This window comes from Grampus griseus (assembly GCF_964374135.1).
Source record: "Grampus griseus genome assembly, chromosome: 5".
Lineage (NCBI taxonomy): Eukaryota > Metazoa > Chordata > Mammalia > Artiodactyla > Delphinidae > Grampus > Grampus griseus.
This window is the reverse complement of record NC_138998.1, coordinates 49,762,139-49,784,034: the sequence shown is the minus strand read 5'-3', so window position 1 is coordinate 49,784,034 and position 21,896 is coordinate 49,762,139. Positions and strand designations below refer to the sequence as shown.

At 40.0% G+C, this 21,896-nt stretch overlaps 1 protein-coding gene across 2 annotated transcripts in view; it reads right to left on the bottom strand.

The window, feature by feature from the left end:
• Nucleotides 1-21,896, bottom strand: part of FNDC3B (fibronectin type III domain containing 3B) — a 357,932-nt gene that overhangs the window by 125,909 nt on the left and 210,127 nt on the right. For both annotated transcript variants that reach the window (XM_082654911.1, XM_082654912.1), the window contains exon 6: nt 19,828-20,115. In XM_082654911.1, coding sequence (XP_082511037.1) covers nt 19,828-20,115 — 288 coding nt within the window. The remainder of the gene's footprint in view (nt 1-19,827; nt 20,116-21,896) is intronic.

Genomic DNA, 21,896 nt, shown 5'->3' with positions numbered 1-21,896 from the left:
TCCAGCTGTCCCTAGAATGAGGTTATGTCTTCTGGAGAAGTCAGTCCTTTTCCCCACGGCAATCCGTGACTTCTGCCTTTTGGTCACCGACTAGAGACAGGGTCACAGCACTGTGAACTGTTCCCCACTGTAACAAAGCTCAGCTACTTTTTCCTTAAGCTATCTTTTTTGTTTTTACTAAAGTTGATTTACAATATTATATTAATTTCAGGTGTGTAGCATAGTGATTCAGTATTTTTACAGATTATACTCCATTAAAAGTTATTACAAGATAATGGCTATAACTCCCTGTGCTATATGTAATATCCTTGTTGCTTATCTGTTTTATACATAGAAGTTTGTATCTCTTAATCCCATAGCCCTATCTTGCTCCTCCCCTCTTCCCTCTCCTCGCTGGTAGCCATTAGTTTGTTTTCTCTATAAGGTACATAGGGCAGTTTCTAGCTAGGCTCCATACAGGTGGTCACCATAGCTTAATTCAGGAATAGTAAAGGTGTGTTATTAAAGAAAATACCCAAATGTTACTAAAGTTGCAAGCAGGTCTCACAGTCATGTTTTATTACTTTTATAGTCAGATATCTTTCCGACTCCCACCCTCACACAGTTACTGTCGAGAAAGTAAGAGAAGAAATGATTCCTTTCTAACTCAAGCTTGGCAACAACCTGATTGCCAGGCAAACACAGGTTTACAACATCTCCTCTATCATTAGTTCAGACTGCTGAAAGTTTTTGAGAAAAGCTGGAATTAGGGGTCTATGCTTAAGCCCAATAGTGATCGGCACCCCAGTGACAATATCACAAGCACTAGGATTTGTTTCCTACTCAGATGTGTTCTACCAGAACAAGCTTATCTTCTAGGCTACAAATCATAGAGGCTTCCTTTCTTAGAATGCAACCTTTAAGGGGCTCTCTAAGCCAAGATGACAGAATCCATCCTTGTTCCAAAATGTCAATGTATCAATATCGTCTGGTAGAGAATGCTTTCATTAGTGGGATAGAATCTCCACTAATAATTCTCAAAGAAGAATCTGTTGTTCTGTCTCTCATTCTATTAACACTTAGAAGGTGATGGAACCCTATTTTTATTTCTGGCACAGACCTGAAGTTTACTTAACTTCCCTCCTAAGAGCATGGTGACCAGTCGAGTTAGCCCTGGCTGGAAGAGCCAAGTAGGAGCAAATAGGCAAACAGTCCCTAGTACGAGTACAAAGTGGTCAAAAAGTCAGGTTTCATGACGTTTCCCAACAATCAGAAAACAATATTTTCATCTCATCTTTCAACAGAATAAGAGCATACAAAACCATTCTGAGTGCCAAAAGTAATGAGTAATACAAAAGTTATTATACCATTTTTTAAAATGCTCTAATATAAAAGCACTAAGAGAATCAAACTACTAGGGGCTATTGTCTGAAAAACATCCCCAAGCTATGGGAGAAATCAATAGTTTAAAACTAAAGATTGAGTCAGATTCCATGTTAAACCCTGGTCTAATATTCCAAAATGCCTTTATTGCCATGCAGTCAAGAGTATCCAAGTGAAGTTTTAATTCCATGAATTACATGAAATTTACATTTATTCAATGTAAACTGCATAGGGGAAAACACAAAGTCCAGATTCTGCCTAAGGGTAAACAAGCTAATGGTAACAGAAATAATACTGGACTGCCAAACTTGACTCTGCAACCACAAAAAAAGGCTAATTCCTACTGAACACAAATGGGGGAAACAGTGGTAAAAGTTTATAACATTTATTCGGTGGGAAGGAAATATAAGACTTCATTTATAGGGAAGTCCTTCATCTGTGAGGATGAAATGAGCTCAGCAAAAAATTCTTACCTGGCAGTTCAGTTCCTCAAAAAAACCTTTTGTGCTCCGTACTGTGCAATTCTGGCATACAAACATGCGTGATAGCTATCTGGTAACTCTTTCCAACTGCAATGGAATTCTGTATTTTAACCCAAGCCTTATAAAATGAAATTTTTAAAATAAAAAGTAAATTCAGCAATTCATATTGTCTATAAAAATGTTTGGAAGTCCCTTTGAATGAGCTCTGCACTTGAACCTCTGACAAGCCTAATCTGTTTCCAATACATTCAAGGGGTGAACTCTGGTGGGACAATATAGACAGCATACATATCCATGAACAAACAGGATGAGGTCAGTTAGTGCCACGAAGAACATGTTTTAAAGGGTGATAGGATGGAGTAGTCTGAGAAGGCCTCTCTGACTGAAGCATCTGCGCTACTCCAGGAAAGATGAGGAGGACCCTACCTTACAAAGAGCAAGAGAACTCTGGAGGCAGAGGTAACAGAAAGAGTGAAGGCAGGAAGGGCCTGGCATCTTAGAGGACTGGTAAGGAAGCCTGCGTCCAGAGCACAGGGAGCTGGAACAGGGCTCGGAGGAGCTGAGGCAGCAGTCAGCTGACACAGACTTGGTCACCGGGGTAAAGAGTCTGTACTGTATGCTAAGTTCGAAAGGAAAACGTGGAGAGTTTTATTTAACAAGATCACCTGGCTGCTGTGTGGAGAATGAATTGTGAGGGAACAAAGGTTAAAGGAGAGAGACTAGCTCAGGGGACAAAATCTCTATGAAAGTATACATGCACACACACATTAAAAAGTAAGCACTGATAAGGGAAATCTCTGTACCTTCTCAATTTTGCCATGAACCTAGAACTGCTCTAAAAAAATCTGTCTTAAAATGAAAACAAGCGCTACAATAATACTGGAAATTAGGAGGAGAGTCACATTTAATGAGATATGTTTTGGATATACAGAAATTTATCACAGTAATTTTCTAGATCTAGGTCCAAGAAGAGTAGCAGCTCAAGTGACCAAGAACATGTATTTGATGGAATGTCTAATGGAAAAGCACAGCTTTGTACCGTACTTGCTCTACAATCTAAAGAATCCAGAACATGAGGTTGTGGATCATGATATGCACTCTTCCCTGTAGTCTGAAGCTATCCTTGTTTCAAACACTGCTGATCAGAGATATATTGTAATGTAGACTGTAACATCATTCTAGACAGCAAGTAATACCAAAAGCAGTAAGTCATAGTCTCTACATTTAAGACTTGAATGTATTTCCATGAATGTCGTGACTCACAAAAAAAAGCCAAATTCTACTAAATGGAAAACGTATTGCAGTCTCTAGAGCTGCTCTCAAACAGTAAAAGAATTTACCAGACATACTTAAACAGTTCTTCCCAAAGCCCTTTATTTTTCTCATTTAAATTGGTTCCAAAAGGAACTGGCAAGGGCATAGTATATGCTGTAAGTGATTGATACTCTTATGGAAAAAACACGTAAATAGCTAAAACTAAAGGCTCACGACTATGGGTACAGTTAAATGGCTTAAATGAGACAGAGTTAATGTTTTAAATTCATTGAAAATAAGACCGGGGAAGCTGTTCAAGAAAGGTAACATGATGTGATCCCCTCAGTTTCTTTCTCCCCTCATTAAGGTCCTAGCAATATCACAAGAGTTGATTATATGGCTAAACTAGCACATCTAGTGGCTTGAACATAAGGAAGACTGTGATCCGCATGACTAGTACTTTATCCTCCGTATCATGGCATCTGTACCTGCTGTCTTTTTTTTTTTAATTTATTTATTTTTGGCTGTGCCGGGCCTTTGCTGCCGCATGTGGGCTTTCTTTAGTTGCGGTGAGTGGGGGCTACTCTTCCTTGCGGTGTGCGGGCTTTCTCATTGTGGTGGCTTCTCTTGTTGCAGAGCAGGGGCTCTAGGCACGCGGGCTTCAGTAGTTGTGGCACACAGGCTCAGTACTTGTGGCTCGCGGGCTCTAGAGCACAGGCTCAGTAGTTGTGGTGCACAGGCTTAGCTGCTCCGCAGCATGTGAGATCTTCCCGGACTAGGGCTTGAACCCGTGTCCCAGGCATTGGCAGGTGGATTCTTAACCACTGTGCCACCAGGGAAGTCCCCCTGCTCTCTGCTGTCTTTTTTTCATTTACCATCTTGGCTGATACTATATAATCCAGCTGAGTTCTCATGTTTGGCTAAAACTTTTTTTCCCCTACTTTTTCTTTCATCTTCACTTACACAACCTGGGCTCTGTACCTCAACTTTATTACTCTCATCAATGAGATATAAACAGATACAGTTCTGACAAATTTGTTCATCCAAGCAATAATTTGCTGATGTTTATACAGTGACATAAACTTAACTTTGATATATATTTCCTATCAAGTTTCACAGAATCACAGAATTCTGTTAGAGGAAAGAATCTTAACTGATTTCAAGTACTATCTTGTATTGTATGTACTTAAAATCTTCTGTGTCTATTTTAGGCATAACACCCACACAAGGGTATAAAAGGAAATCTGTAAGACACAAGTTTCATTACACAGGCAATAATTATTAAAAACACAGCAAGGCAGATAAGAGGGTTTAGAATTTATCGCTCATATGATACCTTGGGGTCCTTATAACTCTTCTTCAAAATTAAACTAATTATTAGACCTCACCTAGATATAGCCATCAAGGAAAGGACACATGTAATCAATCTATAGCATTAGCAATCCAGTCAAAATCCAACAAGCATCAGCTTTTATGGAATTTTCTTGGGGGAGTTTTTGTTTGTTTTGTTTTGTTTTGTTTTGCGGTACGTGGGCCTCTCAATGCTGTGGCCTCTCCCGTTGCGGAGCACAGGCTCCAGACGTGCAGGCTCAGCGGCCATGGCTCACGGGTCCAGCCGCTCCGCGGCATGTGGGATCTTCCCGGACAGGGGCACGAACCCATGTCCCCTGAATCGGCAGGCAGACTCTCAACCACTGCGCCACCAGGGAAGCCCCTTGGGGGAGTTTTATAATGATTGTTAATTATTATAGAATCATTAGATTCATAAAGAATTAATTATTCTGACAGCCTTCTTAGTCTTACCTCATGCTAGCTGAAAGCTACCTCAGTTTCCTTTTTGAAGAAAACATATGTTCCAAATTAAGATAGGTTCCTTTCACTTCTTTTTGGAAAATGCCATTAACTCTAAAAGGAATTATACAGATCCTTTTATTTAACTTCCATTAATATGTCCTGAAAATACATATCCACCACTTACATGCATATACATGCACATATCCACGTGACAACTCATTCCAATTTCCAGAGTTAATATGAACAATTACAGCATTCAACCTTCTGACTTGCCTCAACTAGCTTAATTAACTGTGCAGAGACATCCCTGATGCAAACTGCTACCATGAAGAGAAGACACAGCTCTGGTAAGTGATTCTTGGCCTGCGTTATCAGAGACAGATACTCAGAGCTGCTCTTAGACATTTATACTAAACTGTAACACACTGAAAAAGCTGTGGTGGATGCTGAGGAAGGTGAACGAATCCTGCAATCAGACCCAAACACCATGAAGGGTAATGAGCTGGTCCTGACCAGGTTACTACAATGGGGACACTGGAAGCAGCATGGGTTAGGCTGAAAATGGCCCCCAAAGGATATCCATATCCTAATCTCTGGCCCCTGTGAATGTTACCTTTCATGGCAAAGTCTTCAGACATGCGACTAAGTTAAGGATTCTGAGATGGGAAGACTATCCTGAATTATCTGAGTGGGCCTTAAATGAAATCACATGTATTCTTATAAGAAGGAAGCAAAGCAAGATTTGACATGCACAGAGGACAAAACAATGTGAAGATGGAGCAGAGAGATATTTGAAGATGCTGGTCTTCAAGATGGGAGTGATGCAGCCACAAGCAAAGGGAATGATGGCATCCCCTGGCTGGGAAAGATAAAAAAAAAAACAGATTCTTCCCTAGAGCCTCTGGAGGGAGCATTACCCTGCCAACACCTTGAATTCAACCCAGTGACACCTGATTTCAGACTTCTGACCTCTGAAATCGTATTCTTCAGATTCCCTCCAGAGCCATGACAGAATAAATTTCCGTTGTTTTAAATCACTGACTTCGTGGTAATTTGTTAGTTACAGCCCATCAGAGGTGTGCTCCGCTGAGCTAACCTCTTCATGGGCAACAGTAACTTCAATATGAATAGAGACAGCAAAGAAAATAAAGCCAAATTAAATGAACTGAGTTCATACTACATGCCAGGACTGTGTCAGAGTTTATCACAAACTTTTACTTTTAATCCATTCTCCTACTAATATGGAATATGGAACTAAAATTTGCTGAATTGGGGGGGGGGCTCTGACAACAACAGATTAGGTATTACCCCAAATTTAGCATAGGGACAAAAAAAGATTGATTGTATTGGCATTTACCCCTGCTCAGATGCCGTTTCCTGGTCAAATAAATTAATGTCAATCTTTCGATTTCCCGTTTTTCCCATCTCGTGCATAAAAATGATTCAAAAAATGCAGGAAGGAGATGGAAATAAGAGGACACAGAAAACCTACCAAGTGGATCATGCTCTTTTAAAGAAGGGCCATGAACTTATCTCAAGTGCTATCCTTTTCCTCAGATGTGCTCAATGAGCTTGTAACATAGACTTAAAATAAGAGCACATCTTGAACCTTTCTTCTTCAAAAGTAAATGGGTTGAGAGCTATGATAAAAATCTAGTACTAAAAGCATTCTTCTCATCTATCATTTCCTGCTTCTTCCCACTCCAAAAGCAAAACAAAAATACCCCAGTAGTAAGTAAGTGAACAGATGAATGAATAAAGAAATAATTCTAAATTTTAAAGGTCCATTCATAGTATTAGTGATGACAAATATGGCAGATCATGAAAGCCAGGCATTCAAAGTCGGGGAGGCAGGGGAGAGAATTCGCAGAATTTTAAAACGCAAGTGATAAAGAAAAGTATAAAACAGAAGAAAAAGAGAAGAATGAATGAGAATCCTAATTTCTGGGTACAAAACATTCCACAGATTACCAAGTTCAGACAACCAAAGTTCTGAAAGAGTAAGTAATAAAGGCTAATATATAAAAGATTACTCGTATCTCCCATTCCAACTAAAAGCAGCATGACTGCAGAATGGTCACCAACTGGCCCTGAAATTATTTAAAATAAATGGTGCAGAAAACAGGCATTTATCCAACTGCAGAATCAGGCAAAGCAGCAGAAAGTCTTACTGATTCTACAACGCATGTATCCTTACTACCAAAAAGATAACCTTTCTTCTATAAAATGCTAATATAGTAGACACTTATCAAACATTAATAGAGACATTTTTGCCCTTATACATGATATTCGAGATGCGCTGAGTTCACTAAATCCAGAGACTGAAATGTGTGGAGAATAATACTTCACAGACACAGAAATCTTCAATAAAAAGGAAACACAGTTTCAAATTGAATACTGTCTGCCATCAAATTTGAGCTACCCTCTTGTGGACAACAGTGTGAAGAGTAAATATTAATAGTGTCAGTGTGTGTCAAAAAATAACATGATAGCTGAAGAATTAAAGCACCAACAACCATTTTAATTTAAGTGACACATGATTTTTAACCCGAGTTTTCAAAAGATGCTGATATCTTATGGAGTTCCTTGGGGCAACATTCCACCAAAAAAAAAAAAAAAAAAACCTCCCTGAAAGACTAAATATTATTTTTTTTAATGTGCTTGGCAATATACTTAAATAGTTTTGAGGAACTCAGTGAACCTAAAATATGGCAGTTTCTCCATCCCTCTTGATTTTAAGGAGCTTACTGTTCCATATAATAATTTGTCTTTTCAAATAATAGGGAAAAAGAGGTCAATGTAAGTTCACCATGTGAATTAAGCACAGCAGTAACAAATGCATTTATGAAAATCTTTAAAAAATTGTTTGTAGACCTAGTTCTTCCCTCTCACTTCCTCATGTTGCTCTCTTGGGGTAGATCTAATAAGCCTAGGAAGCAAGATCTGAGCACTTACTAGAAATGCCATCAATATTCTTTTTTATTATATATAAATGTAAAGTTAAGAGTGAACTTCCTTTTTTGACTTTGGAAAGAGGTGACTGCATTTTAAAGTAACCTCAGTGAATAGACTTGAGGACACAGGGAGGGGGAAGGGTAAACTGGGACGAAGTGAGAGAGTGGCATGGACATATACACACTACCAAATGTAAAACAGATAGCTAGTGGGAAGCAGCCGCACAGCACAGGGAGACCAGCTCGGTGCTTTGTCACCACCTAGAGGGGTGGGATGGGGGGTGGGAGGGAGACGCAAGAGGGAGGGGATATGGGGATATATGTATATGTACAGCTGACTCACTTTGTTATAAAGCAGAAACAAACACACCATTGTAAAGAAATTATACTCCAGTAAAGACGTTAAAAATGAATTAAAAAAAAAGAACAGAACAGGATGAAAACTACTTCAAAGGATGTGAAAAGATACAAACTATTTCTGAGGGAGTAGACTGAGATGGCTAAAGGGAGAGAGATGACCGCTCTACATGTCTGTAGTTTTTTCATTGTCAAAATAAGTAAATATTACTTCTATAAGTTAAATAAATCTAAACTAAAAACAAACAAACAAAAAGTAACCTCAGTTTGTTAGAGGACCTAAAAATAATCATGACATTTGATTAACGCAGGCTGCTTTTAACAAAAGCACACTAACTCAAGGGTAAAGTAAACCCCTTTCTTGTTCTTAACTTCCAAGTTAAAGTTTAAAAAGGAAATTTTTTTTCTAAATTTCCAGTTTTTAAGCATACCCAAACTCTAAAACATCACTTTAACAACTGCAGAGCACTATTCAAAAACCCAATACTTCAGTCTAGTGTATTGCGAACGCTCCTGAAGTTCCGTGTAAGGCTTCATTTTTAATTCGCTTATCGAATCTACACTGGCAGTGAATGTCCTAACTCAGCACAGGAGGAAGACATAAGCTTCAGGAAAGCCCAAAGGGGAAAGAGTAAGAGTTTTATTTACATGGAGATTTGGTCAAAGTGGAGCTGCCCAAAGTGGAGCCACCGATAAAAGGGCTCATGGACCACACAGGGCAAAAGGGCTGTGCCCTACTCCGCTGGAAAATGCTGACTGAGTGGGTGGAATGCAATCTATGAAAATGGAACCATGAAACCTCTCTGCTTTTCTTCCTCTTGTTTTTGCCAAATTATCTTTATTCCACAATCCATAGAATCTTCCCTGTCCACCACGTTTCCTCCTTTCGTTCTACTTATTTTCCTTTTGGCCACTTCCTTTTGTTTCAATGTGCCATTCCTCTGAGGCCCTTCTCCTCTCACTCCAGCCTCCTCATTTTCCAGTTTTCCGGATATCACAATTCCCTTTTGTGCCTGGAGCAAATCATCCCCACCACTATCACCTGCTCTTTCCTGCCCCTTTTCTGAGCTCAACGCCTGCCTGCGTGCGTGGAAAGCTCCATTCTTCTGATGCAGCTGGGAAGTAGCAGCTACAATTGGGGGTGGTGGGGCACGAGGCACATATAAGAATGCAAACTCAGCACCAGAAGGCAAGAAGAGGAGATTTTATGGTCAACTACAGCGACATTTACACTCTTTACTTTGTAAATCCTAAATCGCAAGCAATGAGCTGGTATCACTGCTCTCTCTCATGGACCTTACCCATTTTACCCTTGTGTTCTCTACTCAATCCTTAATAGAATTTCAAGGTCTCATTACAGTACCAAAGATTGGAACAGCGTGATATAATCGGCTGCACTGTGGTGTGTATGGTCGGGCAAATTAAGTTGGAAATAAAAGCAAAGGCTGGTCAGAGCAGAAACGATGGCCTGTAATTAGCATATCTGCAATACTGTCTATAATCGTCACGTTATAAGAAACTGGTCCTGTAAACCCAGAGATTCGATACCCTGCCTCTTCATACAGCACTTACATACAGGAATCCTGAAGGACCATTCCACAGGAAATGTAGTGACAAAATCAATGTTGACATAACAGCTGGAAAGTTGCCAAAATTCCATCACAAATGCCGAGACTATTTCAGATGGAGTGGAGTATTAATAGGCATGGTCCCCGACTCCACACACCATGTGGTGGCCAGCCTCTGAGATGACCCCTCCCCTACCTCACCCCACCATCAGCCCACCTCGGGGTAGACGCCTTCCACACCGTATCAGTAGGTACAATATGTGACCAACAGAATGTGGACGTGTATGACTTCTGAGGTATAAGGAAGAACTGTGAAAGAGCTTGAAATTTAGTGGCTTTCCTAGCAAGCTTATCCGTCTGGGTTAACTAACGGCCCCACAGCAAGTAATATAAGTGTTAGCAAAATATAGAGAAGTCGTGGCTTGCCCAAGTCATCCCCAGCTACTCCTTTTGCAGCACTTCTAACACCTAGCAAAGTAATTTAAAGCCGTGTGTTGAGAAGGTTCAGACACAGAAACAAGCTGGCCCATTAGGCTCTACTCCTCGGCCTCACAAGAGAATCCAGCCCAGAGAAGAGGCAGAGGAGAGATAAGGAGGGAACTGAATTTTACTCTTGCCCAGGATTTACCAGGCTGTTGGTGGTAAACGGTCACGGTCTTTTCTTGGGATTGGATGCCTCTCTGACTCCCCTCATATCTCAAATCCTTGGCACTGAAAGTTACTCAACATTGACTCAGAACACAGGAGGCCCTGTCCTGCAGCACTCCAGGGGTTGCGCTCCCAGGCTGGGGGTTCTGTTAACATGACCTACATGAGGCGGTTCCCTTAAGCAGAAAAATGCCATGGTCTTTCTTTATCCATATTCTTTAACATTTCTAAAGCACTTAGTGCCTCTAAAATTGTATTAAGAACTCATGACAGTCTTCTGAAATAGGTGCTATTAATGGTCCCCATTTTATACAGACATGAAGAAACTGAAGCTTTGAGAGATTAACTATCTTGCCCAAAGGCCCAAGGTTCACAAGGGGCAGAGGTGGGACTAAACCCAGATCTGCAAGGTCCTGACTAGTATGTTATTTTGCTTCTAAGTATGGCACATTTGTGACGATGCCCTTTGACCCAGTTAAATTCAGAATTCAACTTAGCTAAATGAGAGAATAACATGTAAAAGTTTCAATTCAGTAAAATTGAAGGTTATATATGTACCAGAAACAACCATGTCATCACTTATACCTGCTGTTTAAAGGGTTCTTTGGGATGACATGTATTTTACCCACATGGGTTCTGATGTCATCTAAATGCCTCTATGATCAGTTCCCAAGAAAGCAAAAAAAGGCAGAGAAAATAATATGGGTTCACAGAGTTAAGTACTACATATGGTAGAAACTAATCAAAATTCTGCCCTCAATCTTCTGGTGAACATTCACTGCAAGAGAAAACTCAAAAAAATTTTTGCATGTTGTCTGTCTTTTTATATGTAAGTGAAAAATGGGAAGCTTCAAGTATGATTTAATGCGTTAAGACTTCTTAAACTGACATGACAAAAATATCTCATCCTGTCTGTTGAAAGAACCATGTAGTTAACATCTTTAAAACATTCCAGATTGCAACAGAAATACAGGGGGAAAGGGCAAAAGGCAAAAAGATAAGTGATGGAACTTGATAAAGACAACTATACACTCTACTCAATAGCAAAAATTTGGGCCACCACATTTTCCTCTTTGTTGAGCCACAGATTTTGCCTTTGTATCAGGAAAGTCAATGTCTCTGGAAGGAAAAAAAAAACCAGTACACTGGGGTCTTACTGAAAAAAGTTATTCATTGCTGGATTTCTCCAGCTCTGGCCCTCAGAGGATAATGCCCAGGTCAGAAAGCACATGTCAGTGAGCAGCACCCTCCTCCTGAAAACAGCCTTCTGTCCCCAAGTCTCCCTCCCTTCCATCCCACACGTAGGCAGTTGTCACAAGGCCTGGAAACCTGCTCAGACCTCTCCCAGCATCCCTCAGGGGCCTTGGAGACTAGGGGATAGATCTGGCAATCTACATCTGAAATGGAAGTAAGGGTGTTAATTGCCCAGCTTCCTGCCAAAATGAGTGTATCTTGCATTTTGATCCAAGGGTCCACATTGTCTCTTCAAAAAAATAAAAGTCACTTGGGTTTGACTGGACTATTTTCACTTTTCAGACTGTACTTGGCAGAAGAATGGGTAAATTCCACTGACTTGAGCTCATTTTTTTTTTTCATGTTTTCTTGATATTTTTGCCACGCACAGGATTCATATGCAGCTGCAGACAGGTGAAAACACACGGGATTTATCATCACCAAAAACTTGAGATGAAGCAATAATGAAAATCCAACTAGAAACTGTACCATTTTCAAATGGAGTGTGGAAAGCACCCACACCGGGAGAAAGGATCCCTGCCCCTTGCACAAGTAAACTCTCTTCCAAAACACCCAGTCAGAGTATGCCTAGGAGGTATGTGCTCATGAGAGAAAAAGGCTGCAGGTGAAAGAAGAAATGAGCCACTTATGAAGTGTGAAAGCCCCACTAAACACCTTATTTTAAACAGAACAGCACCAGTGTTATCTCTTATAGGGAGCCAGGACCAAAAGAGACTCCAAAAGAAAATCTGCCTTAACTCGTCACATTCCAGACCTTATTAACATTAGGTCTGTCCTTCCAAACAAAGGAAACCACTGTCAGCCCTGCACAGGTGGATGCAGCCGCCCCTCCCAGAGCCAAGCCACCCAGCAAGAGACAGCCTCCAAGAACCGGCAACTGCCCACAATCTCAGACCTCTGGAGGAAAAGGCCGTCCTCACCCTCACTACAGCAATTCTTATCTGCAGAATGAATAAACTTTCATGCTAATTTCAGTACATACATACAGGGGTCAGATTCTGGTTTCTGACCAGTAATAGCAAAATGTAGAAAGAGAAAAAATGTCAGGGAGGGCCATCTGAGAAGAAATCAGAACACAAAAACCTGGTAATAAGGAATACTACTACTGGGGGTCAGAAGGAGAAAAGCATAAGAATAATGCTTTTGTCACCAGCTTTCAATGTTACAATCAGAAACTATCATTCTATGTGATGGAATTTTATCAACAGTGTAACTGAGTCTCTGGATTGTCAACAATTCCAAAGGTCAAATGCCAAAAGTATGCTGTATCTTCATCTTCTTCTATATTTGGAAGTCTTACCATTTTGTCCCAATGTTTTCCCATATGGCACTGTAAGTTCTAGAGGTCTTCACGTAAACTACTACTTATACGTTAGCAACATAAAAGGGACTCTCTCTACCTCCCGTATATGCTTATCATTATACAGGTACTACAAAAGGAATAAGCTTCAACTTAAAATGAGTGTTTTAACTGAACGCCTCCCATACCCCTCATTTAAAAATCTTCCTTCAAAATTGCTTGGCATTCACGGGGCCAGTGGTTTTCAAATGTTACTGTGCCTGATTACCACCTGGAGAGCTCAACAAAACACAGGTTGCTGGGTCCCACCTCCACCAACTGTAATCCAGCAGGTCTGGGGCAGACCAGGACGGCACATGTCTTACAAGCTCCTAGATGGCGATGAAGCTGTGGCCTGGGACTGAACAGCCAGAGTCCAAGTGAGGGTGAGGAAAGCTTTGTGGATGACAAGTGCCCATATCTCCCGCCCCAAGCACAGCAGCTCCAACTCTATCTGCTGTTACAACGCCGGCGTATGTGTGTGTGTGTGAGAGAGAGAGAGAGAGAAAGAGAGAGAGAAAGATGATGGTTGGAGAGGAAGGATTCTGTATTGCATTGCGGATCCACATGAGATCTTTTTTTTTTTTTTTTTGCGGTACGCAGGCCTCTCCCTGCTGTGGCCTCTCCCGTTGCAGAGCACAGGCTTCGGACGCGCAGGCTCAGCGGCCATGGCTCACGGGCCCAGCCGCTCCACGGCATGTGGGATCCTCCCAGACCAGGGCACGAACCCATGTCCAATGCATCGGCAGGCGGACTCTCAACCACTGCGCCACCAGGGAAGCCCTGAAAATCACTGACTTTAACTCACCTGTTCATTTTACTGAAAGGGAAACTGAGGCCTAGTGAAATGACTTGTTATGTATCATGTAATCTAAAACACAAACAACTGTTATCTTACAAATCCATTAAGGTTTTAAAATGTTCAAGTAATGAGTGAAAAAGATAAACCCAGGGATGAGGTAAAGGTCAGCAGTATCAACTGCACACACAAAATACTTTCACACACACACACACACACACACAAGGTGTTTGGAGATTGTGACTTATAAACACTCTTGATGTTCTTTCTTTCTCCCCTTCCTCTACCCAAACAACTCCCCCCATTATTAATGGGGTTCCTTACTTAAGTCTTTTCATATTATCAGACAGTGGATCCTCACCAAAGTTTTCGTTTTTCACTCTGGCTTCACAAAATCATTTCTAAAACAGTACTAGCAGATAACCTAACTCTCCTTTCTGAGGATATATCAATATGACACAGGGACTACAGTGCTGGCTGAAAACTAGGGGATTTCAGTTACAAAACTGTATCCTCTCAATAACTTCCTTGATATCATATGCTTCGGTTTTTACCAAGGATAAAATGGAAGGATGAAACTTCCCTCTCACTCAAGAAGAGCAACAGAAACTTCTGTAGCCTCTGTGATAAAAGGAACATGACAATCTTAACTTGGTTTGGGCCACAGAAGAGGCTCAAGGCCCAGCTCTTCTTGTACAACATTCTGCACACAAGGACAAATTCTGTCATCCTGTCCTTGAACAACTATGGACAAGGTGCTCAGGCACTGAACTAAAATCAAATGCCAGTTAAGGAAAAGAAAGAGAAGGGAAATTTTCTTGAAATATTTTCCCCTAATCAATCTGCCATTATTATGCCTTGGGGAGACAGGCCCCACAGAAAGAGATGATATTTGAGCTGGCTCTTGAAGGACTGAGTTGGAGTGTGCTAGGCACAGGGACTGGAAGGAAAAGCCAAGAAGAGAAGATGAGGCATATTCTTGAAATAGGGCAAAACTCTGGGCAGCTGGTGGGGAAATCTAAAGTACTTGGGAAGGTGAGCATCAAGCAGCTTAGACTTTATTCTCTGGACAATGGGGACCACCATGGAGGTTCCTTAGGGAGGGGTACAGCATGTTCAGATCTGACGTAGATGCGGCTGTAATCAGAGGATGGGATGCAGAGGAAGATGGATACTCCCATTGCTTAAAACATAAGGCGGTCCTCCTCAGACTAAGCATAGGGAATCCTAACTCAGGTTTCTAAAAAATGTATGAGGAGATGCCAAAGACAGAGTTCATTAGAAAGGATGGCCCAAGAGGGTATCCAGAGTTCTCACTCACTCGGAACTCTAAGTGTCCCTGATGGGGTGATGAGAAGATGTTGAAATCTGGCACCTCTGGGTAGGCAGCACATTTTTACCCCAGTAGCAATCTCCCTCAGAGAGCCTGGATGCAACTTTCAGAGGCAGAGGTCCAGGAGTACAGGGTTGAACTTTCAAAATGAAGACGGGTTTAAGCAGAAGGAAGCCACTTCTGGCTTACAGGGGAAGGAGTTGCAGGGCGAGGGCATGAAGGCAAGAGAGACGGCATCAGATGGCGAGAGGGGGAGAAGGGGGCTCAGGGGCACATAGAGATACTTGTTTTGAGAAGGGCATGTATCTTGATGAGAGTTGACCCTAAGATTACAGGGGGGAGACGATAAGAATATTCAAGTAACAAGGGTGACCATTATACTGAGGTGTTAAGAACCGAGATAGACTACTTTTAATATTTAATATTGGGAATTAAAATACCCATTTTACAGATGAGGATACAGAGATTCAGGGAATACTAAAAGCAAATAGTCAGCAAGTGACAAAACCCAATTCTAAGCCAAGCGTGTCTGATACCAAAGCCCCAACTGTTCTCTGCCCACATCACACCATCAACGCCAAGGTGTACAAGAAAACTGGAATCGTACATTCCCCTGATGGTACTGTAGACTTTGTCCTGCCTAAGCTGTTTTCCTGAAGGTACCAGCAGTAAATGAAAGGAGGGGCTGGCTGCAGAGCAGATGGCTTGTTTTAGAGAACAGTGCAGTTAAGAACACAGGGTTCATTCCACAAATATTTACTAAGTACATACTATATGCCACACACAGTCCTAGGAGGTGGGGAGAAGGTGGTGAGCTAAAGTTCCTACCTCACATCACATACAAACTAGCAAACCACACCTTCCGTAACCATCCTTGATATCAGAACAGTAGTTCTCTATCTTGCTGGCCATCATTCTCAGTGGAAGTTTAATGAAAAAACATGAAGCCAGATCAGGTGAAGAGATTCTGGTTTAGCAGGTCTGCAATGAGGGTTAGGGGTCTGCATTTTTTGGAAGTTCCACCAGTGTTTCTGAAGTACAAACAAGGGAACCAAGATTCCAGAGAGTAATTAAGCAATCTCCATCTTTTTAATATATTTATTTGCTTAGATTAACATAATTTGTTTGCTTATCACAGCACCAGGTACAAATTTGAAGTTTGCCCTTTTCCTTTTACATTTGTATTTTCTAAGTAGTAAAAAGGCGGTAAGTAATTCAAGTAGATTCCCTCAAAAACTAGGGAATTCTGAGACTAAAAGTTGGCCTCCTCTGGCAAACGTGGGCATCTTAAGTAGAATGTAGAAAAATACCACAACCTGTACGTCATGGTTAAGTATAAACCCTAATCTTGTGCGAACTACACATGAATGTAAACAGATCAACATACTAGAATTAATTGTAGCTTCATATTAATCAGATGGCACTGAAAACTTAAGAATTATTTGAGAAACTTACTTCCTGGGTACAGGAGTCAGTTGCAGTACATTCAAGCAAAAAGATACCCTGGGAGAATGTTGCCATTTACGTATGAGAAGGCAGAAGAAGCCTTCTGGGATCCTTTCAGCCAACAATCACATTCTGAGGCAGACAGGGCTGAACCACTATGAACAACATTATGGACTCCAGGAACAAGAGGTGCTTTTGTTCACCTATTCCACCTGATTCAGGTTTTCCTCTTTGCTTCGGACAACCTGGAGGCTCAAAGCCAAATAGATGGCCTACATCAAGCAACTCTTTGGGATTCTTTGTGTACAACCTTACTCGTGTCTTCGTCTTATTTGTCCTCAGTTTCCTCAGATATTTATTTTTTTATAGATTACTTTTCAGAGCAGTTTTAATTGCAGAGCAAAACTGATCAGATGCAAAGAAGGCCCTTATACACCCCACCCACCACATGCACAGAGCCTGCCCCACCTATCATGTCCACGCCAGAGCAGTACATTTGTTACAGCTGATGAACCTACACTGACAGGCCACCATTACCAAGTCCATAGTTTACGTTAGGGTGTATGTAACTCTTGGTGTTGTACACTGTATGGGTTTTGACCAATGTATGTGATATGTACCCACCATTATAGTAACAGACAGAGTAGTTTCACTGCCCTAAAAATCCTCTGTGCTCTGCCTGTTCACTCCTCACTCCCCGAACCCCTGACATCTATGAATCTTTTCACTGCCTCCATAGTTTTGCCTTTTTCTATTGGATAGTTGGAATCATACAGTAGGTAGCCTTTTCAGACTGGCTTGTTTCACGCAGTAACATGTATTTAAGGTGGCTCCGTGTCTTTTATAGCTAGATAGCTCATTTCTTTTCAGTGCTGAGTAATACTCCATGTGTGGATGAACCAGTTTATTTATCCATTTACTTACTGAAGGACATCTTGGTTGCTTCCAAGTTTTGGCAATTATGAATAAAGCTGCTCCAAACATCCGTGTGTATTTTTTTGTCAGGACGTAAGTTTTCAATTCATGTCAGCAAATTGTTATTTTTTTATCCAACATGTAAACCCCCTCAGATCCTTATTGGAATGCGCTAGAGTACATAAAATAATACTCCATCTGACTCTATATATTTCATGGCTAAACCATGTGGAGAGTAGCACTTGGAGTGATTTTGAGTAGGCAAATACTGTGATGAGAAAAGGACAATACACCAAGTTTGAACTGAAGGTGAGATAAAAATATTTTCTAACTCTTTTCATTGTGAAACACACACTCCCAGAAGCCCATAAGGAAAAAGATCTCACTGTTACCAACACAATAACATGTTCTCTACACAACAGCAAAGAGCTTAAGGTGCTCAGAATAATTATACTCTCTGTCATAATGTAAAATGGCAAAACGCTTGTAAACATATGTACATTAGCAAACATTTCAGCGTTGATTTCAATGCAAATCCATTTCCTCTCTTACAGCTATGAGAGAATATTAAAATATAGGGCAGCTTACACATTTAGGTATATGTAAAAGGAAATAACTGCATATACAAGGAAGGTTTACTTTCGCCAGGTAATTCATAACTTCACTAATTTTGTGTGCTAACTTTAACCCTGCTTCATCTTATTTCCCTTCTCTTATTGTCTCTCTGCCTCTTAGATCTTACTCAAATTTGTTTTATATGGCTCTATTATATTTATCTATTTCATCTGCCTTAAATCTTTTTTGATGCAAGGCAGAACAAAAAGTATTAAAGAATTAATCAAGTAATCAAGGTAGTTCAAACTTCATAAGCTCTCTGAAGACAGCTTATACATTCTTTTTCTGTAGACTAAAATTCTCCTTAGGAAAACCTATTTCTAATTTTTTTGTGTGTGAATTCTCTCTTAAATGCCCATGATTTAAAATTATAACTTGCTAATAACTGAATTTCAAACTTAGAAATTATAGTACTATTTGACTAAAAATCATTTTATACAGCAGACATAGCACTTTCCACTAGGAGCTGTTTGAAAGCCTCTTAAATCTTGGGTCACTCTTATATACTTGTTTATGTTTTGTTTAATAATTATAATAATAATAATGCATGGTAATTAAATAAAAGTTGGAAAATACAGAAAGGAATAAACAAAATTAAAAGCACGTATAATATATCTCACAGAGAAATTATTGTTCACTTTTCACTGTATCTTACTATTGCTCTTTTTCGTGCTGCAGTTCACTCATATGAACAACACGGGAGGAAATGTTGATGCCAGTGTCTGGTTTTACCTAATTTTCCTCTGCCCTGACAGAGGCCAGTCTTCCCTACACAATCAACCATACACTAATTCTGTCTTTTTCATTCACAAACACATTCTCACATACACAATGCCGGTTTCTACCTGGATGAGGTCCGATAAGGAAGGAGTGTATTTAATAGTGTTATAATCCGTTCTTACCTTGTCTTTCACATGTCTTTATTTCTATCTGTTATCTCACCTAGCTTATCAAAGTGTTCTTCTTTTGCTTCCCTTAAGTCAGCCTTCTACATATGCCAACATAAAAAGCTTCTGTTTTTAACTCCTGTGGCATAAGAACAGGTTGTGTCTAAGTCTTACCTAAAAGCTTCATTTAAGGCACGCGCACCTTCTTCCCATATTTATTGATCTACAGCCACAAGACTAATCTACAAAGAAACAAATGCCCTTTTGAACTGATGTCTCTCTATTTATATGTGGTGCCCCTAATTCTTCCCTCTCATCCTTGGTCTATGAATACTTCATTCAGGATGACAAAGGTGGCACTGAAAACAATAACTGATGAGGGAGACAGAAATATATTCCCTTACACAATGATAAATTTCACTACAGTATGGAAGTAATTACATCTGGTTTTATGAGGTATAATTGTTTTGAGATTTAAACTAGCCCTATACTTCTTAGAAAGTTTACCTGTTTTACTTAGGATCTCTTCCACATTTGTCTACTTAGAATGAAACAACGGAAGTAAGCTAACGTGAAAACACTGTCAGGTACTTGTTACTGAGATTAAGTAGAACGTGACACAGCACGTGTGATCGAAGAAATAACACGTCTGCCATGAAGTAGTGATAGAAAAGAGATGACAAAACATCCTGTCCTTGCTGAGCAAAAGATAAGAGAAGGTCTACCCTATCGCTCCTAGCAGAAAGACCAACTGCCATGCAACACCCTGACAGAAAACTCGGCGTCTCACTCTTTCACGGCAAACGTCTTTGAACATTACCTTGCAAGTCTGCGTCACTTGACTTCGGACTGCTTCTTGCTCGCCGCTCTGTTTTCTTAACGCCCGGCCCACCGCTGCCTCCTCCCCCGCCTCCGCCGCCACCACCACTGTGGCCCTTCCCGTAGCCGTTGTACACGGTTGTGCAGTTGCTCTTGTAGATCGAAGAAGGAGGGCTGTTGAGGCGATTCTGGCGGTCAATCTGGCGGTCTTTCAGCTTTTTGTGCGGAGGCTTGCTGTACTGGTCTTCTCGGGTGATATAACTCGACATTCCATAGAGTGGTATAATTTCTAAAATGATGATTATGACAAATGCAAGCTCAGTCTACGTTTCCAATAACAAATTATTACAGGGTCAAATGACCTGATGCCTGAAGGAAGAAGTTTAACATATTACTAAATACAGTATAAAAGTGATACGCAGATTATACATGTTTAAAATATTCCCATTAATTTCTAACCAATAAAGGAATAATTAATCATTAAAAAAATATACTGTATGTTCAGAAATGTTCCAGAAATTATGGGAAATACTGAAGAAGGGTTACTGTCCACCAAGAGTTCATATTTTAGTTGAATAGATAACTAAGCTTGATTTTGCCTGTTATTTTTAGTAGTTGCAACATACAAAAAAAGTTAGAATTAACAAATAAAATACCCGCTTAAGTAATGTGTTCTTAGAATCAAGATACTTGAAAGTATGCTTATCCTTACGGACAGAATAGCATTTCTATCAGAAAGTACATAGCAACTAGAATATAAGGAGTTATTTGTGCCATCTAGAAGAGCCAACATTTGAACAAAACCTACTAAAATGAAAAGATGAGAAATTCCCATTAAAAATAATCAAAGCTCACAGAATCAGGGGAAATGTTCAAGGAGATCTTGTAGTGATAAATATAAGTCATCTCTGGAACCTGGTGCCAAGCATAATAATCTACGGTCATAAACTAGTATTTTGGGGTGATCAGGAGGTAAGACAAACTGACTAGTAGAAAGTCACCTGGCTTCACTTTTAACATGGCTCGAAAGAAAATGGGAGCCTGCAAAACAATCTCACGATCTTAGGGGAAAACATTTATTTTAAATTTAAATTTTTTAAGCAATTAAAAATTCTATTTAGACATTAATAAAAATGGTAGTGTATAACAGACACTGGGTCCTTACATGTTTATAAGAAAAAAAGGCCCCACGCGCACAGAGTGAGTGACCATATAAATTTCCATCCAAATCTGAGTAATTCTGAGCATGATTAGGGAGCATTTCTAATTATTTCTCTTGACACGAGACCTAAACCAGCACTGTCCTAGGCACACCAGGAATGTATGGTCACCCTATATAACTTAATGACTAATGTTTCAATTGTTCAACGGTAAAGCTCCACTTTTCATTTTCTTTCTGTTCACATAGCTTGAGGAAGACCTTTAAAAAGCAAATCTTTACAAGATAACCAATCTGCACTAGAGAAACACAATCCTATTCAAAAAGTGCATGCCCAAATAAATTATGTCTAAACATATACAAAAAGAATGGTAAAAAGGCTTTAAATATCACAATGCATTACACTTGAGACTTAAAATATTCACCACGGGTACTGATAGAATAATATTTTAAAACATCAAGAACTTTTAAACTCACATGGTTTGGGAAATTAAATGTTTAAATTGCTTTTAGGTGTATGCACACTGAGAACTAAGGTAAGACAATATATAAAAGCCTTTTTATTTATAAAGCAAAGGATTTTTGTTTTCTGCTTTCTTTAATTTGGAATCAATGAAGGCACTTTTATTTTTACATTATTGCTCTGTGTTATTTTAATGAAATTAAACCAAAATACCCTATTCAATGAAGACAATATAATTTCTCTTTTTGCTTAATTCTAACGATGACTTAAATCATACTGTTGTATAAAATTACAGAGGACACCATTCACAAAACAGTAACTGTGTGGCATCCTACTAAAAGACTGCTAAAATAAGGCAGGTCAGACACTCTTCATCAAGCAATGAGTCAGTAGCCAAGGCTTTTCACACTGTCATTAAGCTCAGACCTAACCAGAAAACTCTGACAAA